At 39.9% G+C, this 27,882-nt stretch overlaps 1 protein-coding gene across 1 annotated transcript in view; it reads left to right on the forward strand.

The window, feature by feature from the left end:
• Window positions 1–27,882, forward strand: part of LOC126175490 (cyclic GMP-AMP synthase-like receptor) — a 243,609-nt gene that overhangs the window by 172,562 nt on the left and 43,165 nt on the right. Inside the window, exon 8 of the mRNA XM_049922310.1 lies at window positions 6,464–6,583. Within this exon, the coding sequence (XP_049778267.1) occupies window positions 6,464–6,583 (120 nt within the window). The remainder of the gene's footprint in view (window positions 1–6,463; window positions 6,584–27,882) is intronic.

Raw genomic sequence — 27,882 nt, forward strand, 5'->3', positions numbered from 1 at the left:
AAAATTCCACATTTCAGGGCATGAAAAGAAGTAGTCAAAACCACTGGAGAGAATGTGATCCAGTTGCTCCAGTCCTGGATGGTACCGAGTCGTGAGGGAAATGCTCCTTTGTGGCCAGATGGGGGACTTTGCGAGGTAGTGGATTACTGGCGAGATCAGGCAGGGAGATATGTTTCTGTATGAGGTTGGGAGGCTTATTTTCAGTCTGTGAAGATGTTGGTGAGGCCCTTGGTATGTTTCAAGAGGGACTGGTGTAGCAATCTTTGAAATGGAAGTCAACATTGAAAAAGGAGGACCAGGTGAAGTGAATGGGGGAGAAGGCATTGAGGTTCTGGATGAATGTGGATAAGGTGTAATCATCCTTAGTCCAGATCAAAAAGATGTCACCAGTGAATCTGAACCAGGTGAGGGGTTTGGGATTCTGGGTGGTTAGTAAGTATTCCGCTAGAAGCCCCACAAGTAGCTTGGCAGAAGATGGTGCCATATGAGAGCACATTGCCGTACCACAGATTTGTTTATAGGTAATGCCTTCAGAGATGAAGGACTTGTGGGTGAGGATATAATTGGTCATGTTGACCAGAAAGGAGGTTGTAGATTTGGAATCTGTTGTTCTTTGGGAAATGTAGTCTTCAGCCGTAGCAAGGCCATGGACATTAGGGATGTTAGTGTAAAGGGAGTTGGCATCAGTAGTGATGAGCAGGGCACCATGTTGTACAGCAACAGGAACAGAGATGAGTTGGTGGAGGAAATGATTGGAGTCTTTTATGTAGGAGGATAGATTGCAGGTAATAGGCTGAAGGTGTTGGTCTATGAGAGCAGAGATTCTTTCAGTGGGAGCACAAAACTGGCCACAATGGAGTGTCCTGAGAGCTGAGGTTCTAGGATTGGCCTAAGGATTTGAAAAGAGATTGGAGGTCTTTTGGATTTCTGGACGAGGTCACTGTGATAGAGTTTGTAGGTGGATGAATCTGATAGATGGCAGGGTCCTTGCACTGAGTAATCCTCTTTGTTCAAAACAACAGTGTGGAGCCTTTGTCAGCAGGTGGGATTATAAAGTCAAGATCAGTTTTTTGGTATCGGATTGCAATTATTTTTGTGGTTATAAGTTTAGCTTGCATGCTGATGGATTTGGGGAATGATGGTGAGGCAAGGTTCAAAGTTAAAAAATTATGGAAAGTACAGGAGGTTATTTGGGAGCTGGGGGGGGGGGAGGCGGGGGTATTGTGGCTGGATGGAGCAGTAAACAAAGTGTTTCCATCTTAGGGACCATGAGAAGGAGTGAAGGTCTTTAACAAGTCAAGCATGATTAAATTTGGGAGTGGAGTGAAAGGTAAGGCCTTTGGAAGGGACTGATACACCTGTCGGACTTAAAACTGTTGGAGAAAAGGTTCATGATTGTATTTCAGATGTGTTTCGATTCTGGATTTTCCATAGTGTTGGGAGGAAGTTTTTGATGGTGTGGTAAATGTAAAAGGTCTGTGAGGCAGGATTTGTCAACTGTTAGGGGATGTGGGGAAGGTTTGGAGGCTATTGCAGAGGTGGTGGATAGTCATGTTCCAAGATGGGAGTAGGAGATGCACAGGTTGAAGAGTTTTTTGAAGTGGCATTGAGCATGTTGTTCTCATTCAATGTGAGAAAGGGATACAGGAATTTGGGATTGCAGAGCAGGAGAATTTTGTAGATGGAGAAGAGGTATCTCCTTCCCTGTTCCCACTCCAAGCCTACTATTCCACCAATGCAACCCCCCCCCCCCCCCCCCCCCCCCACCCCCGTCTAACGTCCCACCAGCACATAGCTGCCCTACTCACTCTCCTCGATGTCCCTGTATGCTCCTGCAAGCAGCACTTTACCATCCCTGACACCTGCTGTGCTATCTCTCCCCCTCTCCCACCAGCCTCATCCTTACCCCCGCCACATAGATTGCTTCTGCCACCATGCGCAGTTGCTTGCAGTCTGGTCTCGGCAGCCAGAAACTGTGTGTGTGTGTGTGTGTGTGTGTGTGTGTGTGTGTGTGTGTGTGTGTGTGTGTGTGGTGTCTATTTCAGGAGAACGCCTTTTGGCAAAAGCTTACTTGTTTAGTAGTCTCTTGTGCCTGTCCGCAACTCAGTGTCTACACTATATGGTGAATAACAATCTATCCTTTTCGGAGGATTGTCATTATTCCATTCTGGATTTTCTAAAGTATTGTTTTATTAATATACACTCCTGGAAATTGAAATAAGAACACCGTGAATTCATTGTCCCAGGAAGGGGAAACTTTATTGACGCATTCCTGGGGTCAGATACATCACATGATCACACTGACAGAACCACAGGCACATTGACACAGGCACAAGAGCATGCACAATGTCGGCACTAGTACAGTGTATATCCACCTTTCGCAGCAATGCAGGCTGCTATTCTCCCATGGAGACGATCGTAGAGATGCTGGATGTAGTCCTGTGGAACGGCTTGCCATGCCATTTCCACCTGGCGCCTCAGTTGGACCAGCGTTCGTGCTGGACGTGCAGACCGCGTGAGACGACGCTTCATCCAGTCCCAAACATGCTCAATGGGGGACAGATCCGGAGATCTTGCTGGCCAGGGTAGTTGACTTACACCTTCTAGAGCACGTTGGGTGGCACGGGATACATGCGGACGTGCATTGTCCAGTTGGAACAGCAAGTTCCCTTGCCGGTCTAGGAATGGTAGAACGATGGGTTCGATGACGGTTTGGATGTACCGTGCATTATTCAGTGTCCCCTCGACGATCACCAGTGGTGTACGGCCAGTGTAGGAGATCGCTCCCCACACCATGATGCCGGGTGTTGGCCCTGTGTGCCTCGGTCGTATGCAGTCCTGATTGTGACGCTCACCTGCACGGCGCCAAACACGCATACGACCATCATTGGCACCAAGGCAGAAGCGACTCTCATCGCTGAAGACGACACGTCTCCATTCGTCCCTCCATTCACGCCTGTCGCGACACCACTGGAGGCGGGCTGCACGATGTTGGGGCGTGAGCGGAAGACGGCCTAACGGTGTGCGGGACCGTAGCCCAGCTTCATGGAGACGGTTGCGAATGGTCCTCGCCGATACCCCAGGAGCAACAGTGTCCCTAATTTGCTGGGACGTGGCGGTGCGGTCCCCTACGGCACTGCGTAGGATCCTACGGTCTTGGCGTGCATCCGTGCGTCGCTGCGGTCCGGTCCCAGGTCGACGGGCACGTGCACCTTCCGCCGACCACTGGCGACAACATTGATGTACTGTGGAGACCTCACGCCCCACGTGTTGAGCAATTCGGCGGTACGTCCACCCGGCCTCCCGCATGCCCACTATACGCCCTCGCTCAAAGTCCGTCAACTGCACATACGGTTCACGTCCACGCTGTCGCGGCATGCTACCAGTGTTAAAGACTGCGATGGAGCTCCGTATGCCACGGCAAACTGGCTGACACTGACGGCGGCGGTGCACAAATGCTGCGCAGCTAGCGCCATTCGACGGCCAACACCGCGGTTCCTGGTGTGTCCGCTGTGCCGTGCGTGTGATCATTGCTTGTACAGCCCTCTCGCAGTGTCCTGAGCAAGTATGGTGGGTCTGACACACCAGTGTCAATGTGTTCTTTTTTCCATTTCCAGGAGTGTAATTCTGTTTATTTCTTGATATAGTCTTCTTTTGGCTCATTAACTCATTTATAACATACTTATGAGGGCAAGGCAAAAACTTCTCTTTCTGATAGTTGGTTATTGCATTTTTATGTAAAAAATGCAATTCTTTCCAATGCAATGCCTGTCTTAGCCAACTTATTTTGTCCAACATTTGCCCATGAGAAGATTCTGAATGACCTGGAAAATGCTCATCCAATATTCCCATAACCTCTTCATTAGACTGTTCATCCCGAAAACTTGAATTGTATTTGCAGTGCTGTTTCACCTGTTACATAATAGAAAACATTGACTTTAACCTCTTCTACATCTACATCCATACTCCGCAAGCCACCTGACAGTGTGTGGCGGAGGGTACCCTGAGTACCTCTATCGGTATCTCCCTTCTATTCCAGTCTCGTATTGTTCGTGGAAACAAGGATTGTCAGTATGCTTCTGTGTGGGCTCTAATCTCTCTGATTTTATCCTCATGGTCTCTTCGCGAGATATGCGTAGGAGGAAGATAAATTTAACTTCACCCTTTATGGAGCAGTGTCATTAGCTTTCAGCCTCTACATTCAATCCTGTAGTGCACAGTATGTTGATTTTGTGTGTAGTTATAGTTTTGGAATGTCCTTCATGAAGGCATGTTTGCATCAAACAGCCAATTTTTTAAATTGTTGAATAGAGGTGAAGTCTCATTACAAATATTCACAAACTTTGAATGAATTTCTGGTGATGATAGACTGTCCAAAGAAAAGAATTTTATGGCAATGTAGTATTCCACTTAAACTACATGAAAGAAACATACACGACTGCTTCTGAAAGTCTGAATAAGTATGGGACGCTTACCAGTTGGGACTGATTCAAGAGATTGAGAAGGTCCAAAGAAGAGTGGCAAGATTCATGACTTTAACATTTAGCCATCATGAGAGCATTACAAATCTCATAGAAAGTTTGAAGTGGGACACACTTGCAGATAGATGGGGCACTAAACAGAAGGGGCTGCTACTAAATTCTGAAATCCAATATTCACCGAGGATGTAGAGCATATATTATTACCACCAACTTTCAAATCATGCAATGATTTACCATTCAAAGATAAGGGAAATAAGAGCTCGTACTGAGGTGTTCAGACAGGCTAGAGGACTAAATATGTAGATGTAGATGTAGATGTCTATTCCACAGATCAAGTTGCTATTTGTGATGGATTATTGTGCAACATGCTTTTAAATAACAGAAAGCAAATTTCACTGATGTTGTGATCTATGTGGCAGGATGACAAACTTTCTACTTGTCCTCTGAGCTTTCTTGGGTTCTCCTAAGTAGAAATTCATTTTGGCAGTGATCTTTCACATTATGACATTTTCTCCCCACTGAACTAGTTTTTCAAATATTTGAGGATGATTTGTGTGGATTTTCACAGTGGTTATGTGGCAAACATGATCACATATAAAAAGTTTTTGCTGCTTGTTTTGATATTTCCTACACCTTCCATAACTGATAGTACAATAGCACGTTGTGCAATCTGTAAAATGGGGCAAAATAAGTTTTTTAAGGATAAGAATAGACAAAATGTAGAGAACAGGTAGATGAAGTAGGAATTTCCACAGTTTTAGCTTGAAGGGACAAAAAATGTTCTCTGCAAATGTAGGCTCACTCTGAAATGCATCAAATAAAAAATCACTATGTAGCACTGTTATCTGGAATGAATATTTCACTCTGCAGCAGTGTGTGTAATGTTTTGAAATTTTGGTAGATTAAAACTGTGTCTGAAAAGAATTCCAACTCACTTCACACACTGCAGGAGAAAGGTATTGAACACTTCTGCAGTTTGACTACCATAATAATTAGCTGTGACTTTCTAGCTAATATAATCAACATGGCTTTCTTTAGAGTATTTTATGAGGTAAATCAAGGGCTTTGATTGTCCCTTGCTCTCATACTGAAAGTACTTCAAAAATCAGTTGGAGTCCCCTTGAACATAAGTAAATTCTTTGGCATGTGGTCACAGTTTACTTTGGCCTGTTTGTCTATAGTCATCTTGCCAGAACCTTTCTCGTATTCAAATGTTTTTGCATATGTTAGATGGTTGAAATTTTCATTACGTTGCATTTATGTGCCCAGCAACCTCATACGTACTATTGTCTGTAGCTTAAGTTATCACCTCAACTGGACACCTTGGATTTTCAGCATTACATGTGCTAATGTGACCACTATGAGTGGAGTGCGATTCATGTAATACTTTCAGTCTTTCTTACATTTAAGTATCATTTACGCAGTTGAGAAGTAACTCTTTATTAACAATCTGACATCATTTGCCAATTATCCTAGTGAGAAACACACACTTGTATTAATACGAATACTTACAGAAAGTAGAAATGAAGATTTTAAATCAGTTTTTGGAAGTATATAGAGGAAAGAGATGTCTACTGCAAGTCTCTTTCCAATTCACTCGCTTGTCTTCCAACCAGTCCTTGTATGTTCAGTGTTCTCAGTTTAGTCTGTGTTAACTTCCAAATGTCTGTTTGCTGATGAATGACTGTAAGCAATTTGCAAAAAATCGTATCTTGGTATTATTAAAATTTAGTGTTTTTTGTGAGGTAAATATATGAAAAAATGCAAAAAAAGTGTCATGTACAGTTCACTGTCTAGTCACAGCAAGTAAGTGATGGAGTACTGATAATCTATCATACTGCAAAATCTTATTTTATAATTCAATTTTTAGATTATTTTAAAAACATTTTTTCTCTTATACAGTGCTTCATTTTTTGTTTAACTTATTTATGATATCTGGTAATGGAGAAATAAGCTGATGGACTTTTCTTTCCATTTTCTAGAAACTAAGAGATGTCCAAAATTGGAAAGGAATTGCAAGCTACTACTTAAAGACACTCTTTTTATGGAAAAATGACACTGATTATAATTGGTCCAAAAGTATGGGTGAGCTTTTTATTGAGGTAAGTGTTATCACCTGAAAAATTACTTAGAATCATTTTTTTAAATGTGAACTTGTTTAGTGGTAGCAATGAACTGAGCTGCTTTAGTTCATAAGAAGTTCCAATGGAAAGTTGTAAAATGGATAGAGACTGACAAGGAACTGCTGGAGTGTGGGGTTGCTAAAGGCCAATGATGTTTAGAGCATTTGACACTCCATATATTGTCTACCATGCAATGGGGTGTGGGACTTGAGCAGCAAGTCCTACACTCATAGCTCACTTATTTGTTACATAGTTTAAGTCTTAATTTCTTTGCGTGTTTTTGGGTACTTGCATAGTTTAATTCACAAATTTTGGGCATATTGTAGTATTTGAAAGTTGTAGCATCGCATTTTAGTACCTGAATAGTGTAGAATCACATTGTCTCCTTCTGCCGCCGAGCAGTGTGTCAGCAGTGCGCAAGTAGCAGCATTACTGCATTTACTAGGCAACCTTTTATTTTAATAACTGTTTAAATTTTGTGTCGAATTGTTTGTGCTCTCTGTAGATCAGTTCAGACATTCTTTGCAAAACAGTATTTAGCATGGATAGGGACTGCCACTGCTGTGTTCGGATGGGGGCTGAGTTGGCATCCCTTCGCTCCCAGCTTCAGGCAATGTATGCTTCCGTCACACAGCTTGAGGCTGTTGCCAGTGGGCATCACTGTGGGGGTCCAGACTTGGGTTTGTCGGGGACGGCCAGCTCATCCCACTCATTCCCCGATCGGACTACAGCTGTGGCTAACCGGGATACTGCCTACATTGAGGCAGACCCCTCACCCATGGTAGAGTGGGAGGTCATCTCGAGGTGTGGCAGGGGACAAAAGACATTCCGGAGGGCTGAACGGAAGGCCTCTCCAGTTCGTCTGACGAACAGGTTTCAGGCTCTGTCTCCGGCTGATACTGATCTTCGGCCAGACATGGCTGCTTGTCCTGTTCCAGAGGTTGCCCCTCAGTCTGCAAGATCCGGGCGGTCGCAGAGGGTGGGCTTACTGGTAGTTCGGAGCTCCAACGTCAGGTGCGTAATGGGGCCCCTTAGGGATATGGCTGCAAGGCAGGGGAAGAAAACCAATGTGCACTCTGTGTGCATACCAGGGGGAGTCATTCCAGATGTGGAAAGGGTCCTTCCGGATGCCATGAAGGGTACAGGGTGCATCCATCTGCAGGTGGTCACTCATGTCGGCACCAATGCTGTGTGTCGCTGTGGATCAGAGGAAATCCTCTCTGGCTTCTGATGACTATCTGATTTGGTGAAGACTGCCAGTCTCGCTAGCGGGATGAAAGCAGAGCTCACCATCTGCAGCATCGTCGACAGGACTGACTGCGGACCTTTGGTACAGAGCCGAGTGGAGGGTCTGAATCAGAGGCTGAGACAGTTCTGCGACCGTGTGGCCTGCAGATTCCTCGACTTGCGCCATAGGGTTGTGGGGTTTCGAGTTCCACTGGATAGGTCAGGAGTCCACTACACCCAGCAGTCGGCTACACGCTAGCAGGGGTTGTGTGGAGTGGACTGGTTATTTTTAGGTTAGATGGCCTCAGGCAAGCACAGAAAGGGCAACAGCCTCAAAGGGTGCGGGGTAAAATCAGGACATGTGGAGACCAAGCAGCAATCGGTATTGTAATTGTAAACTGTCGAAGCTGCATTGGTAAAGTACCGGAACTTCAAGTGCTGATAGAAAGCACCGAAGCTGAAATTGTTATAGGTACGGAAAGCTGGCTGAAGCCAGAGATAAATTCTGCCAAAATTTTTACAAAGGCGCAGACGGTGTTTAGAAAGGATAGATTGCATGCAACCGGTGGTGGCGTGTTTGTCGCTGTTAGTAGTAGTTTATCCTGTTGTGAAGTAGAAGTGAATAGTTCCTGTGAATTATTATATGTGGAGGTTACATTCAACAACCGAGCTAGGTTAATAATTGGCTCCTTTTACCGACCTCCCGACTCAGCAGCCCGAACTTTTCGCGCAGAACAGGGAATCAGTGATCATAAGGCCATTGCAGCATCCCTGAATATGGAAGTAAAAAGGAATATAAAAAAAGGGAGGAAGGTTTATCTGTTTAGCAAGAGTAATAGAAGGCAGATTTCAGACTACCTAACATATCAAAACAAAAATTTCTGTTCCAACACTGACAATGTTGAGTATTTACGGAAAAAGTTCAAGGCAATCGTAAAATGCATTTTAGACAGGTACATGCTGAGTAAAACTGTGAGGGACGGGAAAAACACACCGTGGTTCAACAACAAAGTTAGGAAACTACTGCGAAAGCAAAGAGAGCTTCACTGCAAGTTTAAACACAGCCAAAACCTCTCAGAGAAACAGAAGCTAAACGATGTCAAAGTTAGCATAAGGATGGCTACGCGTGAAGCCTTCAGTGAATTTGAAAGTAAAATTCTTTGTACCGACTTGACAGAAAATCCTAGGAAGTTCTGGTCTTACGTTAAATCAGTAAGTGGATCAAAACGGCATATCCAGACACTCTGGGATGATGGTGGCATTGAAACAGGATGACACACGTAAAGCTGAAATACTAAACACCTTTTTCCAAAGCTGTTTCACAGAGGAAGATTGCGCTGCAGTTCCTTCTCTAAATCCTTGCATGAACGAGAAAATGGCTGACATCTTAATAAGTGTCCAAGGAATAGAAAAGCAACTGAAATCACTCAACAGAGGAAAGTCCACTGGACCTGATGGGATACCAATTCAATTCTACATAGAGTACGCGAAAGAACTTGCTCCCTTCTAACAGCCATGGACCGCAAATCTCTAGAGGAACGGAAGGTTCCAAATGATTGGAAAGGAGCACAGGTAGCCCCAGTTTTCAAGAAGGGTCGTCGAGCAGATGCGCAAAACTATAGGCCTATATCTCTGACATCGATCTGTTGTAGAATTTTAGAGCATGTTTTTTGCTCGCGTATCATGTCATTTCTGAAAACCCAGAATCTACTCTGTTGGAATCAACATGGATTCTGGAAACAGCGATCATGTGAGACCCAACTCGCTTTATTTGTTCATGAGACCCAGAAAATATTAGATACAGGCTCCCAGGTAGATGCCATTTTCCTTGACTTCCAGAAGGCGTTTGATACAGTTCCGCACTGTCGCCTGATAAACAAAGTAAGAGCCTACGGCATATCAGACCAGCTGTGTGGCTGTATTGAAGAGTTTTTAGCAAACAGAACACAGCATGTTGTTCTCAATGGAGAGATGTCTACAGACATTAAAGTAACCTCTGGCATGCCACACGGGAGTGTTATGGGACCATTGCTTTTCACAATATGTATAAATGACCTAGTAGATAGTGTCGGAAGTTCCATGCGGCTTGTCGCGGATGATGCTGTAGTATACAGGGAAGCTGCAGCATTAGAAAGTTGCAGCGAAATGCAGGAAGATCTCCAGCGGATAGGTACTTGGTGCTGGGAGTGGCAACTGACCCTTAACATAGACAAATGTAATGTATTGCAAACACATAGAAAGAAGGATCCTTTATTGTATGATTATTATGATAGCAGAATAAACACTGGTAGCAGTTACTTCTGTAAAATATCTGGGAGTATATGTACGGAACGATTTGAAGTGGAATGATCATAAAAATTAATTGTTGGTAAGACGGGTGCCAGGTTGAGATTCATTGGGAGAGTCCTTAGAGAATGTAGTCCATCAACAAAGGAGGTGGCTTACAAAACACTCGTTCGGCCTATACTTGAGTGTTGCTCTTCAGTGTGGGATCCGTACCAGGTCGGGTTGACAGAGGATATAGAGAAGATCCAAAGAAGAGTGGCATGTTTCGTCACAGGGTTCGTGATGTTTAGCAAACCCAAGTGGTTAACTCTGCAAGAGAGGCGCTCTGATCGCGGTGTAACTTGCTGTCCAGATTTCGAGAGGGTTCGTTTCTGGATGAGGTATCGAATATATTGCTTCCCCCTACTTATACCTCCTGAGGAGATCACGAATGTAAAATTAGAGAGATTCGAGCGCGCATGGAGGCTTTCCAGCACTCGTTCTTCCCGCGAACCATACGCGACTGGAACAGGAAAGGGAGGTAATGACAGTGGCACGTAAAGTGCCCTCTGCCACACACCGTTGGGTGGCTTGCGGAGTATAAATGTACATGTAGATGTAGATCCAATGGTGAGCACAGGATGAGGCTACATAGCCTAACTGAGTCGACAAGCAAGTCACAACAGTACTACAGTGCTAGTGGTGCTGATACAAAGCAGAGCAGTGGCAAAGATAAACAAAGCAAACATTGCATTATATTTACAGCAACAGTTGCCAAAGTTGACATTTCATCAGAAAGGAATCCAAGGAGTTTTGCAGAGTGAGGAAAAAGTGGCAGATGAAATATTAGCATTTTCGCAAAATGAGTCAGTGGAATGTGTTGTGTGATATTCGCTCAATTGTGTGGTCAGTGTATATGAGGAATACAATGATGAGTATACATACTTTACAAGTGAAAGTGGTATTGCAACAGGTGTCGAGTCATGTAGTTCATCATCCATGGTGACAAATCCTGTTTTCAGTGAAACATAGTGAAGAAAAATTGTCTTCTATAGAGTGGGTACTAAATATAATTACGTACATGGAAGATCATCCACAGCATAGTAATAAAACAGTTATGAACAAATTCCAGGTAAGTCCATAGCAATTAGATTAGATTAGATTAGTACTTGTTCCATAGATCATGAATACAACACTTTGTAATGATGTGGAATGTGTTATTACAACCTTATACTGCATAAGAAAAACTATGGATATTCAAGGGAGGGTAAGGTGCACTTTTTACAAAAACTAGTGTTTGCCCATTTCATTTCAAGAATGCTTGATACAGTTTATAGTATGTGCATGATAGTGACCTACTGCATTATGCACATCAAATAGCACATAACATAGATTAAAGTGATTTCAGGAGAAGCAGTGGATTTTTGCATTACTTCAAACAGTACTAGAGAATTCGAAGATGTAAGATAACTTCAAAACAAAGTGTCAACTTGGTGATCCACGGCAAACTGCAGAATTTGCCTAAAAATTTGTAGATGAGGTAAACAAACTTACCCCATCATTCAGCAAGAAACTTGTTTTCATCCCTGACAAATTGGAATATGAATAGGGAATACATATGATAGGAATCCTGGAAATTAGATGTACTAAGAGAGTTGTATAAAATCAGTTACCATCAGTGCCTTAAAATATTTGTATACAATTATGCTGACTGTTAACCTGTAAGCTAAATTGACTGGAAGGTTATTTATTGTGCTGTGAGGAGTTGGACGTGCTCTGCCCCCTCCCGTTCTTTCTCATGTACATGATCATGCAAGGGCAGGAGGGAATATTTATGTCACAGCAAGCAAGAGTTGGAAAATGGATATAAGAGAACCACAACTATGGTACAGGCACTGCTTTTGCCCAATAGCTGGTCACAGTAACTTGCTTGATTCCTGGTATGTGAATAAACATTATACTCCTTTAGAGCAAACTATCTGTCCTGAAAAGTGTGTGACATTGCAGTTCATACCACCTGGAACCACTGGACAAATTGAATCTGTGGACATTGGTTTTTTCCATGCCTATAAAACATATTATCACACTATCTGCAATTATGCCTTAAACGATAGCCAGTTTCACGTAAAGCTCTACGACAAACTGTTTCTCATTGTGCCATCACATTCCATCAGTTCTCATCACCACCTTATACCAATATGATCCTATATACATTCTGTAAGAGTGGATATCTGGGTGAATGTCCCACACAATTTGTAACTCCCAAGGAGTTCACCTTCAGTCTTGATGGTGCGGACATTTGGGATCACAATGGCATGTCATTTTTCATACATGGTTCATGGTACAAGTTAATTATTTGTTTTGAACATTTTTTTAATGTCAACAATGTCCATTTTGTGAAGTGTAATACATATGTTCCATAGAAGGTTGAGCTCTGCTCCTTCCAGAGACTCATTTTCTGTCACCTTCGTAATGCACATGGTGAGTCATTAGCAGCTAATATTTTTCCTGTCATAATTGTTAACACAGCACTTTCAATTGAACCTTATTAAATATTGAGCTTATTATCTCATGCCCAAGGGGTTCCTTGTGAGAATGGTGTATTCAGACTCAAGCTGAGTTGGTTTCTCTCTGCTCACAGCTTCAGGTCATGCTGGCAGTGGAACCATGTAGCTTAAGGCTTTCAGTGGTGTTACTGAGTGGTGCATCTCAAGCATCCTCTGATTGGTTCAGTGCTGTGGTTTGCCCAAATACTGCCCACATTCAATGTGACCCTTCACCTAAGGTCAAGTTTGAGGTTTGGAAGATGACTGAAGCATTGACAGAAGACTTTTTGGGGAGTTAGTTAAAATAACTATCTGTTCTGTTTAGGAAATTATTTCTTGACCATGAAGTTATGGGTATACACAGAGGTAAGATTATTGCTGGTTCAGAGCTCCAATATAAGGCATATCTTGAGCCACTTAACAGCTTGGTTGCCATTGAGTAATCCAGCATTCACTCTGTGTGTGTCACAAGGAGAGTCATCCCAGATGTGAAATGGGTTCATGACTGCTCCCAGTGATTGTTCTATAATTGTTTAATGTTACAGTAATGGATCTTTCTGCCTATTTTTGTGCAATGCATTACATTTGTTTATGTTGAGGGTCAATTACCAGTCCCTGCACCAAGTGCAAATCCAATGCTGGAGTTCCTGAATTTTGCCACAATTTTCTGGTTTGAGCCTTCTGTTTATACAACTCCGGAAGTCAAGGAACTCGGTATCAGCCTGGATCCTGGTGTATACTACTACTTGGATTTCATGAAAAAAACAAGTGAGCTAGGTTTCACATGATTGTTGCTTCTGGAACCCATTCCTACAGAGGAGATTTTCAGTCCCCATACGTGCCATAATATGAGAGCATAATACAGGTTACAAAATTCTATAACAGAGTGACATCAGAGATATAGGGCAACAGTATTGTGTTTTTGTATTGTATTTATTGTTCTGGTTGCCTAAAAAAGCATCTTGTCCAAAGACAAGTCAACTTTTAAGTACACTTTCTAGGCAACGTTATTTAAGGTTACAATAAAATACTTTATGCATTAAGTATTTATATAGCACACTTCATAAATTTAAAATATTCTTAAACAGAGTAAAAGCAGCGTGTCTGTTCGATGACTCTTCTTTTGAATAAAAACGACATGCACTTTTTCTATCATGAGTAATGTGTATCAATCCTCCAGCAGCTTCCAGTGCACTGCTGCTAGAAGAGGAGCCTTCTTTTGCATTCTGTATGTAGAAACGTATTGTATCCTATTCTAGTGGCTTTTCCTCTGTGGAGTGATTTCAGTTGTTTTTCTAGCCCATGGTCATATGTTTTGACATTTGTGCAGTGATTCAAAGGAGGAACTACAGAGATATTTTCCTCGGTGAAAGAGTTTTGAAAAAAGATGCTTAGTATTTCTGGCTTCTCTGTGTTGGCCTCAATTTTGATGCCAAGACCTTAAATCCTGATTTAATATAAGACTAAAACTTCTTAGGTTTCTCTGCCAAGTCGTAAAATAGACCTGATAAGTGAAATGAAATTTTCTGAGGGATAAAAACAAAGAGGGGCTAATTATAGTTTAATTGAAAAACTATATTATTTTAAGGAAGGAGATTTTAAAGTGTAAGTCATTTCCAGGGGCAGGTGTGGACTGATCACAATTTATTGCTTATGGACTGCAGATCAAAACTGAGGAAATTGCAAGAAAGCAGGAAATTAAGGAGATGGGACCTGGATAATTTGAAACAACCAGACTTTCTGAGGAGTTTCAGAGGGAGCATTAGGCAACAGTTGACGGAAATGTGGGAAAGGAATACACTAGAAGAAGAGTAGTTAGCTGTGAGAGATGAAATAGTGAAGGCGGCAGAGGATAAAAAATGCAAGACGATGAGGGCTTTGGATGTCACAGGAGATAATGAATTTAACTGATGAATGGAAAAAATAGAGAAATGCACCAAATGACACAAGCAAAAGGAAAGGTGGATGTCTAGAAAATGAGATTGACAGGAAATGCTAAATGGCTGATCAGAAATGGATAGAGGACAAAAGAGAATATAGATGCACATACAACTAGGAGAAAGATAGATCCTGCCTATAGCTAAATTAAGGAAATTTTTGGAGAAAAGAAAAGAAACTGAATATCAAAAGCTTAGAGGGAAAACCAATATTAAGTAAAGAAGGGAAAGTGAAAAGGTGAAGGCTTATATATAAGGGCTATACAACAGAAGTAAACATGAAGGCGGTGTTATAAAAATATAACAGAGCATAGGTGAAGATAAGATATGAGATACCATACTGTGTGAAGAATGGTCTTGAAAGATCTTAGTTGAAACAAGGCCCCCATAGTAGACGAGATTCCCTGAGAACTAGGAATATCCTTGGGAAATCCAGCCATAACAACACTATTCTGCGTGATATTCAGGATCTATGAGACAGGTTAAATACCCTCAGACTTAAAGAAGGATGTAGTAATCCCAGTTCCAAAGAAAGCAGGTGCTGATTTATCAGCTTAATAAGCCACAGTAGCAAAATACTGACATGAATTATTTACCAGGGAATAGAAAAATTTGTAGAAGCCAACCTCAGGGAAGATCAGTTTGAATTCTGGAGAAATGTAGAAACACATTAGGTAATACTGAACCTACAACTCTTGTTAGAAGATAGGTTAAGGATAAGGCAAACCTTTGTTTATATGTCTTGTAACTGGAGTGTAAGGCTTACACAGGAGCAGGTACAGACTCAGATCACAATTTAGTTGGGATGAAAAATAGGCTGAAGTTCAAGAGACTATTCAGGAAGAATGAATACACAAAGAAGTGTGGTATAGAAGTACTAAGAAATGAAGAGATATGCTTGAAGGTCTCTTAAGTGTATAGATACTGCAATAAGGAATAGCTCAGCAGGCAGTTCAGTTGAATTGGAATGGACATATTTAAAAAGGGCAATCACAGAGCTGGAAAGAAAAATGTAGGTACAAAGAAGTTAAATGTGAAGGAACCATAGATAACAGAAGAAATATTCCAGTTGATCAATGAAAGAAGGAAGTACAAAATTGTCCAGAGAAATTCATGAATACAAAAATACAAGTCGCTTAGGAATGAAGTAAATAGGATGTGCAGGAAAGCTAAGGAAAACTTGCTGCACAAAAAACGTGAAAAAAATTGAAAAAGAAATGATTATCAGAAGGACTGGCTCAGCTTAGACAAAAGTCAAAGCAAGGGCAGTAACATTAAGATTGCAATGGGAATTCCACTGTTAAATGCAGAGGAGAGAGCAGATAGGTGTAAAGAGTACAGTTTGACCTCCACGAGGGGGAAGCCTTGACTGATGTGACAGAAAAAGAAACAGGAGTCAATAGGTGATAAAAAAAGAAGCGGGAGTAATAAGGAAGAGAAAGGGATCCAGTATTAGAATCAGAATTTAAAAGATCTTTAGAAGACTTAAAATCAAAAAAGGCAGAAGGGATAGATGGCACTCCATCAGAATTTCTAAAATCACTGGGGGAAGTGGCAACAAAAGAACTATTCACATTGGTATGTAGACTGTAAGAGTCAGATTATATACCACGTGACTTTCACAGAAATATCATCCACATAGTTCTGAAGACTGCAAGAGCTAACAAGTGCGAGAATTATCACACAATCAGCTTAACAGCCGATGCATCCAAGTTGGAGACAGGAATAATGTATAGAAGAATGGAAAAGGTAAGGTAATTCTGATGTTGTGGTTGATAATGGAAGCAAGACTAAAGAAGAATCAAGACACATCATGGAATCAGTCGATCTGGAAAAAGCCTTTGACAGTGTCAAATGGTGCAAGAGTTCAAAATTGTGAGGAAAATAGGGGTAAGCTAATGGCAGAGAAAAGGTAATCTACAACACATACAAGAGTCAAGAGGGAACAAAAATGTTGTGAGACCAAGAACAAAGTGCTCAGATTAAAAAGGATGTAAGGCAGGAATGTAGTCTTTCATCCCTACTGTTCAATCTGTACATCGAAGAAGCAATGATGGAAATAAAGGAAAGGTTCCAGGTTGGAATTAAAATTCAAGGTGAAAGGATACCAATGGTAAGGTTTGCTGATGACACTGCTATCCTCGATGATAGTGGACAAGAATTACAGGATCTGCTGAATGGAATGAACAGTCTAATCAGTACAGAATATGAATTGAGAGTAAATTGAAGAAAGGTGAGAGTACGGAGAAGTAGCAGAAATGAGAACAGCAATAAACTTAACACCAGGATTGATGGTCACAAAGTAGTTGAAGTTAAGAAATTATGCTGCCTGGGCAGCAAAATACCTAATGAGGGATGGAGCAAGGACATCAAAAGCATAATAGCAATCGCAAAAAGGGCACTGCTGACCAAGGGCTGCTGACCAAGGGAAGTCTACTAGTATCAAACATAGCCCTTAATTTGAGGAATAAATTTCTGAGAATGTATGTTTGGTGCACAACATTGTACAGTAATGGACCGTAGACTGTGGGAAAACTGGAACAGGAGAAGCATTTGAGATGTGGTGCTACAGACAAATGTTGAAAATTAGGTGGACCGATAAGGTAAAGACTAAAAGGTTCTGCACAGAATTGTAGAGGTAAGGAGTATATGGAAAACACTGACAAGAAGGAGGGACAGGATGATAGGACATGTGTTGAGACATCAGGGAATAACATCCATGGTACTAGAGGGAGCTGTAGAGGGTAAAAACTGTAGAGGAAGACGGAGACTGAAATACATACAGCAAATAATTGAGGATGTTGGTTGTAAGTGCTACTCTGAGATGAAAAGGTTGGCACAGGAGAGGAATTCAAGGTGGGTTGCATCAAACCAGTCAGAAGATTGATGACTCAAAAAGCAAGCTTGGAGAAAGTTTTTGACAATGTTGGGCGGAATACACTGCTTGAAATTCTAAAGGTAGCAGGGGTAAAATACAGGGAGGAAAAGAGTACTTGGTTGAGAATGTAGTGATGAGACAGGGCTGTAGTCTATTGTCAATGTTATTCAGTCTGTACATTGAGCAAGCAGTAAAGGAGACCAAAGAAAAATTTGGAAAAGGAATTTAAGTTCAAGTAGAAGAAATAAAAAACTTTGAAGTTTGGCGATGACATTGTAATTCTGGCAGAGACAGCAAAGCACTTGGAACACAAATTGAACAGAATGGATAGTGTCTTGAAATGAGGATATAAGGGAACATCAACAAAAATCAAATGGTAATGGAATGTAGCAGAATTAAATCAGGTGATGCTGGGGGTGTTACTAAGCAGGATAATGCAGTGGTTAGCACACTGGATTGGCATTCGTTAGGACGAAGCTTCAAACCCACTTCTGGCCACTGTGATTTAGGTTTTCTGTGATTTTCCTAAATAGCTTAAGGCAGAAGCCAGGATGACTTCTTCAAAAGGGCATGGCTGCTTTTCTGATCCATCCTTCCCTAATCTGAGCTTGTACCCCATATCTGAAGACCTCGTTGTCAGCAGGATGTTAAACATTAATCTTCTCCTCCTCCTCATCCTCCTCCTCCTGCTCCTGAGGGAACTAGATTTAGGAAATGAGACACTAAATGTAATAGATGAGTTTTGCTATTCCAAGCTATAAAAAAACTGACGATGGCTGAAGTAGCGAGGATATAAAATGTAGAACAGCAATGGAGGAAAAACATTTCTGAAGAAGAGAAATTTGTTGACATCAAATATAGACTGAAGTGTTAGAAAATATTTTCTGAAGGTGTTTGGGTAGAAGAGCAGCCTTGTATGGAAGTAAAACGTGAACAATAAACAGTTCAGACAAGAAGATAATAGAAGCTTTTGAAATGTCATGCTACAGAAGAATGCTGATGATTAGATCATGTAACCAGTGAGGAGATACTGAACAAAATCGAGGAGAAAAGGATTTTTTTGGTATAATTTGACTTAAAGAAGGGTTCATTCAGTTGATCGGCCACATTTTGCGACATCAAGGAATCACCAGTTAAGTATTGGAGGGATGTGTACAGCGTAAAAATTGTAGAGGGAGACCAAAATGTGCAAAGGAAGCATATTCAGTAGGATGTAGTTGCAGAAGTTGATAAAGGGACTTGCACAAGGTAGGGTAGCATGAAGACATTAAAGCAAATGTGTCACAATGGGTAACTGACACAGCTTGGGGATTTCTATAGAAGCGAATATGCCAAACCTTGACAAGTCAGAAATTGGTGAATATTTTAACAAGACTCATGAGAGTGCTCAGCTTTCTTCCCAGTCTGAGTGTTTAACTGTGCATGGTTGAAGTTGAGAGTATTTCATTGTTCCCATAACTGATAGCAGTGCTTGATGCAAGCAATGAAGAATTCTCATAATATATCTCTTGTAATTTTGAAAATGGAGGGAATTTTATTTTAATTCTTTAACTTATGCCAGGATTAATTAGGGACAGTGGTCCACTATGTACAGGAGACAGCTGCATGGGTAATAGAAGCTATTTTGAGTGGACTGAAACATTTTTACACAAGACAAGGCCAGGCGAAGAGAGCATATTGTCATCATTAACAGTCATAGCTACGTTGGGGAAGATGCGAAAGCTCCGAGACCTCACAGAAAACACCAAAGCTGATATCATTATAGTTTGTGAAAGAAGTTTAATGGTAGAGACAAGTTTAACCCAAATGTTTACCAAGTCCATGAAGTTCTTTATTGTTAGAAGTGAAATGTTCTGTAGTGAAGTTGCCCTTAGTATTGGTAAAAGATATACTCGGTAATGGAAAGGAATAATAATCAATTTCTTCTATTGAGCTTTCAGCTCAGATGATACAGTTGGTGAAACATTGAGATGTTTCTGGGTGACACATTTGTAAAAATAGTTTTGATATAGATTTAATTTCAATGCATTCTTTGTTGACCATTCTTCTAAAGTTTTGAAGTGATTAACTGGTTTAAATGACCATGAACATTTATTTGATGAACATGTTCAGGTATGCTTTCAGATGAAGGCATCATTAATAATGAAAGAAACTAAGAGCTTTACAGTGCAAGTTTAGACTGATATATTCTTGAGTATATTATTCATTAGTGGTTCGCAACTTCACCTACTCCGAGGGCCCCTTGAAATCAGTCTGTGTGGAGCTGGAAAATCTATATCGTACGTGCTGTGATGTAAATGTCCTTCTGGTGAATCACAACATTGTGTGCCACTCAAGGTGTACCCCCAAACAAATAATACAGTGCAAAACATGTACCTACACTTCTGCATTACATCAGATGTGTAGAAATGTGCAGTACAGACAGTACACATGTAACCTTTGACTTAAAATCAGTTAACAATATGTTTACTCACTTGTAGATGATGAGGATATGGAAGACTTTGCATATTTCAGGTGTGCCGCAGGGGAGTGTCATAGGACCGTTGCTATTCACAATATACATAAATGACCTGGTGGATGACATCGGAAGTTCACTGAGGCTTTTTGCAGATGATGCTGTGGTGTATCGAGAGGTTGTAACAATGGAAAATTGTACTGAAATGCAGGAGGATCTGCAGCGAATTGACGCATGGTGCAGGGAATGGCAACTGAATCTCAATGTAGACAAGTGTAATGTGCTGCGAATACACAGAAAGATAGATCCTTTATCATTTAGCTACAAAATAGCAGGTCAGCAACTGGAAGCAGTTAATACCATAAATTATCTGGGAGTACGCATTAGGAGTGATTTAAAATGGAATGATCATATAATGTTGATTGTCGGTAAAGCAGATGCCAGACTGAGATTCATTGGAAGAATCCTAAGGAAATGCAATCCGAAAACAAAGGAAGTAGGTTACAGTACGCTTGTTCGCCCACTGCTTGAATACTGCTCAGCAGTGTGGGATCCGTACCAGATAGGGTTGATAAAAGACATAGAGAAGATCCAACGGAGAGCAGCGCGCTTCGTTACAGGATCATTTAGTAATCGCGAAAGCGTTACGGAGATGATAGATAAACTCCAGTGGAAGACTCTGCAGGAGAGACGCTCAGTAGCTCGGTACGGGCTTTTGTCAAAGTTTCGAGAACATACCTTCACCGAAGAGTCAAGCAGTATATTGCTCCCTCCTACGTATATCTCGCGAAGAGACCATGAGGATAAAATCAGAGAGATTAGAGCCCACACAGAGGCATACCGACAATCCTTCTTTCCACGAACAATACGAGACTGGAATAGAAGGGAGAACCGATAGAGGTACTGAAGGTACCCTTCGCCACACACCGTCAGGTGGCTTGCGGAGTATGGATGTAGATGTAGATGTAGATATCAGGCTCTTGAAGAAAAAAACCCTAATTTAATTTCACGAAAATTCTGTACCCTCACACATGCCACCCAGTGTAAATGAGTAAGTGTGTTATTATTTCTTAAATAATATAATTCAAACATAAAACATTATAATAAAAATTATTTTTTCTTTAATGTATGGTATACATTGAACATAATTGATATTCATATTTCTTTTTCATTAATTTCATTAATTAATAATCTCTCTCAGTGCTTGATTTGTGACAGTATGTGTCAGCATGCCATATCAGTATCTCTGATGAAAAAACAGCACTAAAATAAGGTTTTAAGGTGTCTAATTTTTAAATAAAAGACACTTCCTCAGAGTCACAATACCACGACCTCTTTTTTTACAAATCAGGCGCTGATCTTTCTACTAAAAGCACACATATAATTTTGTTTTGCTTCCAGAAAGCTCCTAGTTCATTACATCAGGTAAACATATACAGTTTTGTTATCATTTATTGTTATTCTCATTGTTTTTATTATTATTTTCCTTTTAAATTCAAATAACCATATATGCTTAATATAAACAGTACCGTTGATTGGATCAGTTCTGTTGATATGATAATATTTGTATATCTTGGAATCATCTCCTTTAATACAGTATCTTTATACATATTCATTTATAATCTTTGCTTCATCACTGAAGAATAAAAATACTTTGAGGTACCTATCACATCTAATCTATTTCAATCTTTTTCTTACCATAACAACATAATCTGTTGGCCTTTCAATATAATATATTGGCATTGTCCACCTTATATCATTCCATTAATTATTCATTTCAAAATAAATTCATAAAATTTCAAAGTTCCTTTTTAGTGCTGCATAATCCAGAAGTGGACAAAGCAACTATACACACTGAAATTCTATGTATCCTTTGACAGATGAATATTGACATTTATTAAGTTCCCGTACATCTTCTTAATGTCAGAAACAATTAATTACTTTTACAATAAATGCATTCAGAAATATCTCGAAGTTTAACATGACAACTCTCCGTAACTCTAGAGAGTAAGAGAAAGAATGAATAAGTAATTATCTCTTCTCTTCTTTCAACAACATTCAAATGTTCACACAATAATGTATGACGTCGCACCGTCTTGGTTAGTCCTTGTGCTGGACATGTAACTTCTTAGGTGGGCTCAGTGACTACCTGCCGTGCCGATCATACATTCGATACACGTCCGTCCTGCACACGCATAATTGTGGTGCAGTAGACACAGTTTTACTTTACCACACTCATCTCTAAAATAACATGTGTTCGAGACGGCGGAAATATGAGGGTCTCTAGAATTTACCCCAAAATTCTCAAGGCACTACACTACCCTTATCTTAAATCCTTAGGTTAAAGTAAGAGATGAGTTTGACCATTTATATTAAGATTAACTAACATAAAATTATGTAACCCAACTGTAACATTCAGTAAATTCAAAGTACTACAAAATCTCTTGTACAAAACCAATAGCAATTATTATTATTATTATTATTATTATTATTATTATTATTATCATTACCACACAGTAGGAAATCATACAGATCCTCACTAGATTTTGATGTTTAATAAATGAAATCTACAAAACCTGTTGTAAAATATACTAAATTATACTCCATATAAAAGTCATCTTGTCACCCATAACCTGCCACTGGATTGGCACAGTTATTAATTTAGAATAATAATCTTATCTAGAACTTGTTAGTGGATTGACATCAATAAATTATAGCTTGTCTCTCATTGTGGAGGACTATTAGAGGATGTTCTGTTTCCTAGAGTATTTTAACTACTATTAGCATAACAATTTCTGGTGGATTCTCATATCTGAGAAATCCCAACCATAAAAGCAATAGTTCTCTGTAGCAGGGAAAAATAATGTTTCCCTGCACAGGGTATGAAGACCATGATAATTACAAATAGCTGGTACTATCTGTTACAAGGAAAGAAAGAGTTCTTCTGTGCACCGAGGACTGATGGTACCAAGACCACTGAGATACTTCGTCACTACCTGTGTGTACAGCACACAAATGCATGCCAATTTGTAATGCTTGTCATTCCTCCCAATCGTGAGACAGTGGACCACATTGTTCCACATCCACAAAATCCCAAAGTGCCTTGGGTATCGTTTTTAGATCAATGGCACATGGCCTGGCTGACCAACATTTCCGATCTTATGAAGAAGTCACAAATTGGATCAATTCGTGGATTGCTTCAAAAAAATTATCAATTTTCTTCAGTGCAGGATTCATACAATGCCCAAAAGATGGGAGGAAGTAGTGGCCAGCGATGGAAAATGCTTTGAACAATACATGTGTAACCAATTTGTTTAATTAAGGGGAGTTGGAATGCCGGAAAATGGAAAAAATTCACATTTTCAGTTTTTAACCTTATAACTTAATTTGAAATTTTCTGCTTAAAATGGTGCAAAATTTGTTAAGAAATTCCAATTGGAAGTATTTTTATTTAATTTTTCAAAATTACATGTGCGCCCAGCAAAGTTACCCATCTTGTGATTTGTACACATTTAAATCTTCGCATTTCCGAAAACATTACATATAGAAGGCTGTGGATTTCACTCTTCAGTTGTAGAATCTTTGATCCTTCCATAGGTACCATTGTTTTTACGACTAGCTGTGTTTATTGTTCAGTTTTTGATCTGTGAGTGTTTGTTTTGAGCCTCGAGTTTAGTTTGTCGCTCATTTGGAGTTTGTTATCTGTCTTGTTTTGACTTTCAGTGGTGAGTGCGTAGTTTCTACGATGCCTAGGAGTGCATCATTATTTAAAAAGCGAAAGTTTCGCGGTAATAGATTTACAAATAACGTTTGTTCAAGTGATTCTGCTTCAGCACCTGTTGATGCTGGTGAAAGTTCTGACGTTTGTACAGCTGAGATGTGTGAAGGAGACACGCCCACCAGTGCATCAAAAAAGAAGTTATCAAACTGTGCAAGTGAAATTACAGATGAAGCTTCTAATGAACAATATGTTTTAGTCGACTTTCCTGTTTTTACTGAGTTTATGAAGAAATGTTTGTGTTGTAATCTTTGTGGAGGTTCTTTTGATATGAACATAACAAAATCTATAGGACTTTCCTGCAAAATTGCTATAGTTTGTGCCAGTTGTGAAAATGAGACCTGTTTTTGGAGCTCTAAAACATGCAGTAGCAATTTGTTTGAGAGTAATATCAGGCTAATGTATGCAATGAGAGCAATTGGTAAAGGACATACTGCTGCTCAAACATTTTGTGCCATAATGAATCTTCCACCTCCACCTGCTAAAATTGACAATTACACTGAAGTGATAGGAGATGCTGTTCAGTCTGTAGCAGATTTATCAATGAAAGCTGCTGCCAGTGAAGCAAAATATATAAATGAAGGAAACCCAGATATCCCTGTTGCTTTTGATGGAACCTGGCAGAAAAGGGGTCACACATCCAAAAATGCTGTTGCTACTGTTACTAGTGTGGACAGCGGTAAAGTTTTGGACTATGAAGTGCTCACTAAACATTGTTACCATTGTGCATCTGGTAAGATAGAAGCAGCTCACATATGTAGCAAGAATTATGAAGGTACGAGTGGAGGCATGGAGGCTGCCGCTGCTGTGAAAATGTTTAGCAGATCAGAAAAAGAACGGGGAGTATTTTACACAAAATTCCTTGGAGATGGGGACTCCAAGGCATACAAAAGTGTTACAGAATCCATGCCATATGTCAATAAGACAATAACTAAACTAGAATGTGTCGGTCATGTTCAGAAACGAATGGGCACTCGTCTAAGGAAACTGAAACAGAATCTGAAGGACAAAATTTTGTCAGATGGTAAAACCATTAGAGGTCGCCTGTCAGATAAAATTATAAATGAATTACAACAATACTATGGTATGGCAATAAGAAATAATGCAAATAATTTGCAGGAAATGAGACAAGCTGTATGGGCCACATATTTACATCGATCATCAACTGATGATAATCCTCAACATTTTGCTTGTCCAGATGGTCCTCAGTCATGGTGCAATTATAGAAAATCTCAAGCTACTGGGGATCCTTATCACCATAAAAATTATATTCCATTGGCTGTTATGGAAGTAATTAAACCAATATATAGAGACTTGGGGCATCCTGATCTTCTGCGAAAATGTCTTCATGGTTGTACCCAGAATCAAAACGAGTCGTTCAACAACCTCATTTGGACTCGTGTACCTAAGAATGTATTTGTTGGGATAAAAACATTGAAATGGGGAGTCAGTGATGCTGTTATTTCATTCAATGATGGTCATATGGGTAGGCTAAAGGTCATGGCAAGGCTCGGCATTGCTCCTGGTATCAACACCATCAGAGGTCTTCAGCTTCTGGACAGCGTGCGAGTAAGGAAGGCTCAGTATGCAGCTGAATTTAATACAAAAAAAGCAAGGGCAGCAAGGAGAAGAAAGCTTCTAGGTGAAGAAGAAGAACTAGAAGATGACCCTGATTACTCTGCTGGACACTTTTGATAATAGAATAAAAGGTATTTGTGAATTTTCATAATAAATTACTTTAATCGCATTTTCTGGCATTTGACATTTTTAGTGTTACATGTACCTTTATCTCATAAACCACTCAACCAACAACATTCAAATTTTCAGAAATGCTGCAAAACAGTTCAAAGAGGCCACTGAACTAGAATCATGACAAGAACTGGCTTATTCTCTGAACTAGGGAAGTTTATGTTATACTTTTTCCAATAAAAAATGGCTTAATGGTAAAAAATTCATAAATACTATACCAACAAAAAGAAAACATTGGTTCTAGTTCAGTGGGCTCACAATATATGCTGAAAACCTCTGCCAGAATTTCAAAGTTCTGAAGATAATAGTTCCAAAGAAAAAGGTACACAAAGTTAGCAAATTTAACATTGGCGAGATAGGGCATTCCAACTCCCCTTAAAGCCTCAAATGTTGGGGAAAAATGGCAGAAGCAAAGTTGTACACCTTGTAACTGAAGATATTAATCTGTCAGCAGTAACTGGCATTAACAGAAGAAAGTGGCTTATCACCTATCAAACCTGTATTATGTGTAGCCAGTTCACTATCAGACGACTCCACACTAGTTTCTACTTTCTCCAGTGGAGGTTCGACTCCATTTGTAAATACTGCAAATCTTTCTGTATTCTTAATTGTAACTTATCCTAAATTACATGATGTTAACAATAATTCTGTTTCTAATTTTTGATCTTCGTTTGATGGAACAGCCCTCACTGCCTCTTCAGTTTTCTGTCTTTTCTTCTACCAAATCTAAGCCTTCCACTTGGTTTTTTCCCCCTGAATGTATTGTTTGTTCTAGTTTGTCTATTCTTTCATTGAACTGAAAACATATTTCAAACATTTTATCCATCAGAGAGAATCTGAGATCCATTTGAGAAAATTTGTCATCTACTTGAATAATTTTTTCATTACTGCTTTTATTTATATTGTTTTATTTAAAATTACCAACATTATTTTTATTGAGTGTTGTGCAATCATCTGCATAATTGTTTCTAAGGTGACATTTTCCTCTGTGAGAGCCATATTGTGTATCTCCTAATAGACATTAATGTAAAATTGGTATTGTAAGCAAACAGAGGAAATGCAGATTTTATTCTCTTGTCTGTATATTTCAGTAATAAACTAAATTTCCTGAATAAATTTTCTTTCAGAATTGATTGTTTGACAAATTAGCTTTGAACTAGTTAGGTAGATATCTAGTTACATTCTGCCAAGTGACAAGATCAGTTGCAATTAAGAATTCACTCAACAGTATATTGTATTAAGAATCCAGTGGCTTTTGATACAGCAGACCCCACTGAGCTGTCTTATGCAATGTGCATAGTGCATTTGCTCATTTTCTGCAGTTGTCTGTCACCGCTGGCTGCTGTTGCTTTTTCCCGCCTGGTTGCTGACTAATAGCTCATGGTGTAGTTGCTGCATGATGACTGCCAACTGCACTGCTTAGCCAATACTGTGCACTCTGTTGTTGCCTTCCTGAACTAATGTTGTCACAAATTCAGCATGCTTTCAATAATCTGTGTTTACTTTTCACATACAAATTTTATTGAATTCTGTTTGATAACTATTTATAATTGTTCCTTTTTGACAGACAAAGCAGATGCCCAGCTCGCTGTATCAATGCTCCCTTATGTCGTACAGACATGTGTTTGATCTTTTATGACTGACTGGCCCACCCACCTCACATCCATGAATAAATAAATTACTCAGTGGCACCGGAAGTTGGAGCTATAAGCTACCACAACTAGTTGTGCTACAAAATGATACATTATTTACAACTGCAGTGAATTTTTAATTCAGTTAACACAAACATCAGTTATGGATGCTACCAAAATCAGAATTATGTATAAAATTAATTAACAACAGGTTTACTCATTTACAAAGGATGAGTGTACAGAAAACTCCACACCTGTGACTTAAGAGTAAAACCCCAAATTTAAGTCCACAAAAATTCTGTACCCTCACAATATTAAAAGAAAATTTCAGTCTGATTTCAAATAGGTTAATTATATCTGGATTACGATTTATCCTGATACATTGGTGGAAACGCAGATTTAAAGTGAGGGGCAGACATAAACCATTAAAAAGAACAACTTGTCTTGAAACTTTGAGCTGATTTGGCAGTAGGCCCAGAAGAGCTAGCATTTTGACATGTTGCAGTAGTAATGTTAACTCTAGACTAGAAGACTGAATTACAGTCAAGCCTTTCAGTAGACATTACAAGTCTGATTTCTCCAGTCTAGCTATGTCCAGTAGATTCAATGCTTTGAAGAATGAGACAAAAACATTCAGATGGATATTTTGTCAGGTGCTGTCACTTCACTCGTTGACATGTGTGAGATGTGGTTTATGTCTCTTTTTGTCATACTCTAGAAGTATAAATTTCCTTGTAATTTGTTCAAGTGTTTTTGTAACTGTTCAGGCCAACACAAATTCTAATTATCAGAGTCTGAATATGTTTTTCTAA

This window comes from Schistocerca cancellata, chromosome 3 (genome assembly GCF_023864275.1).
Source record: "Schistocerca cancellata isolate TAMUIC-IGC-003103 chromosome 3, iqSchCanc2.1, whole genome shotgun sequence".
NCBI lineage: Eukaryota > Metazoa > Arthropoda > Insecta > Orthoptera > Acrididae > Schistocerca > Schistocerca cancellata.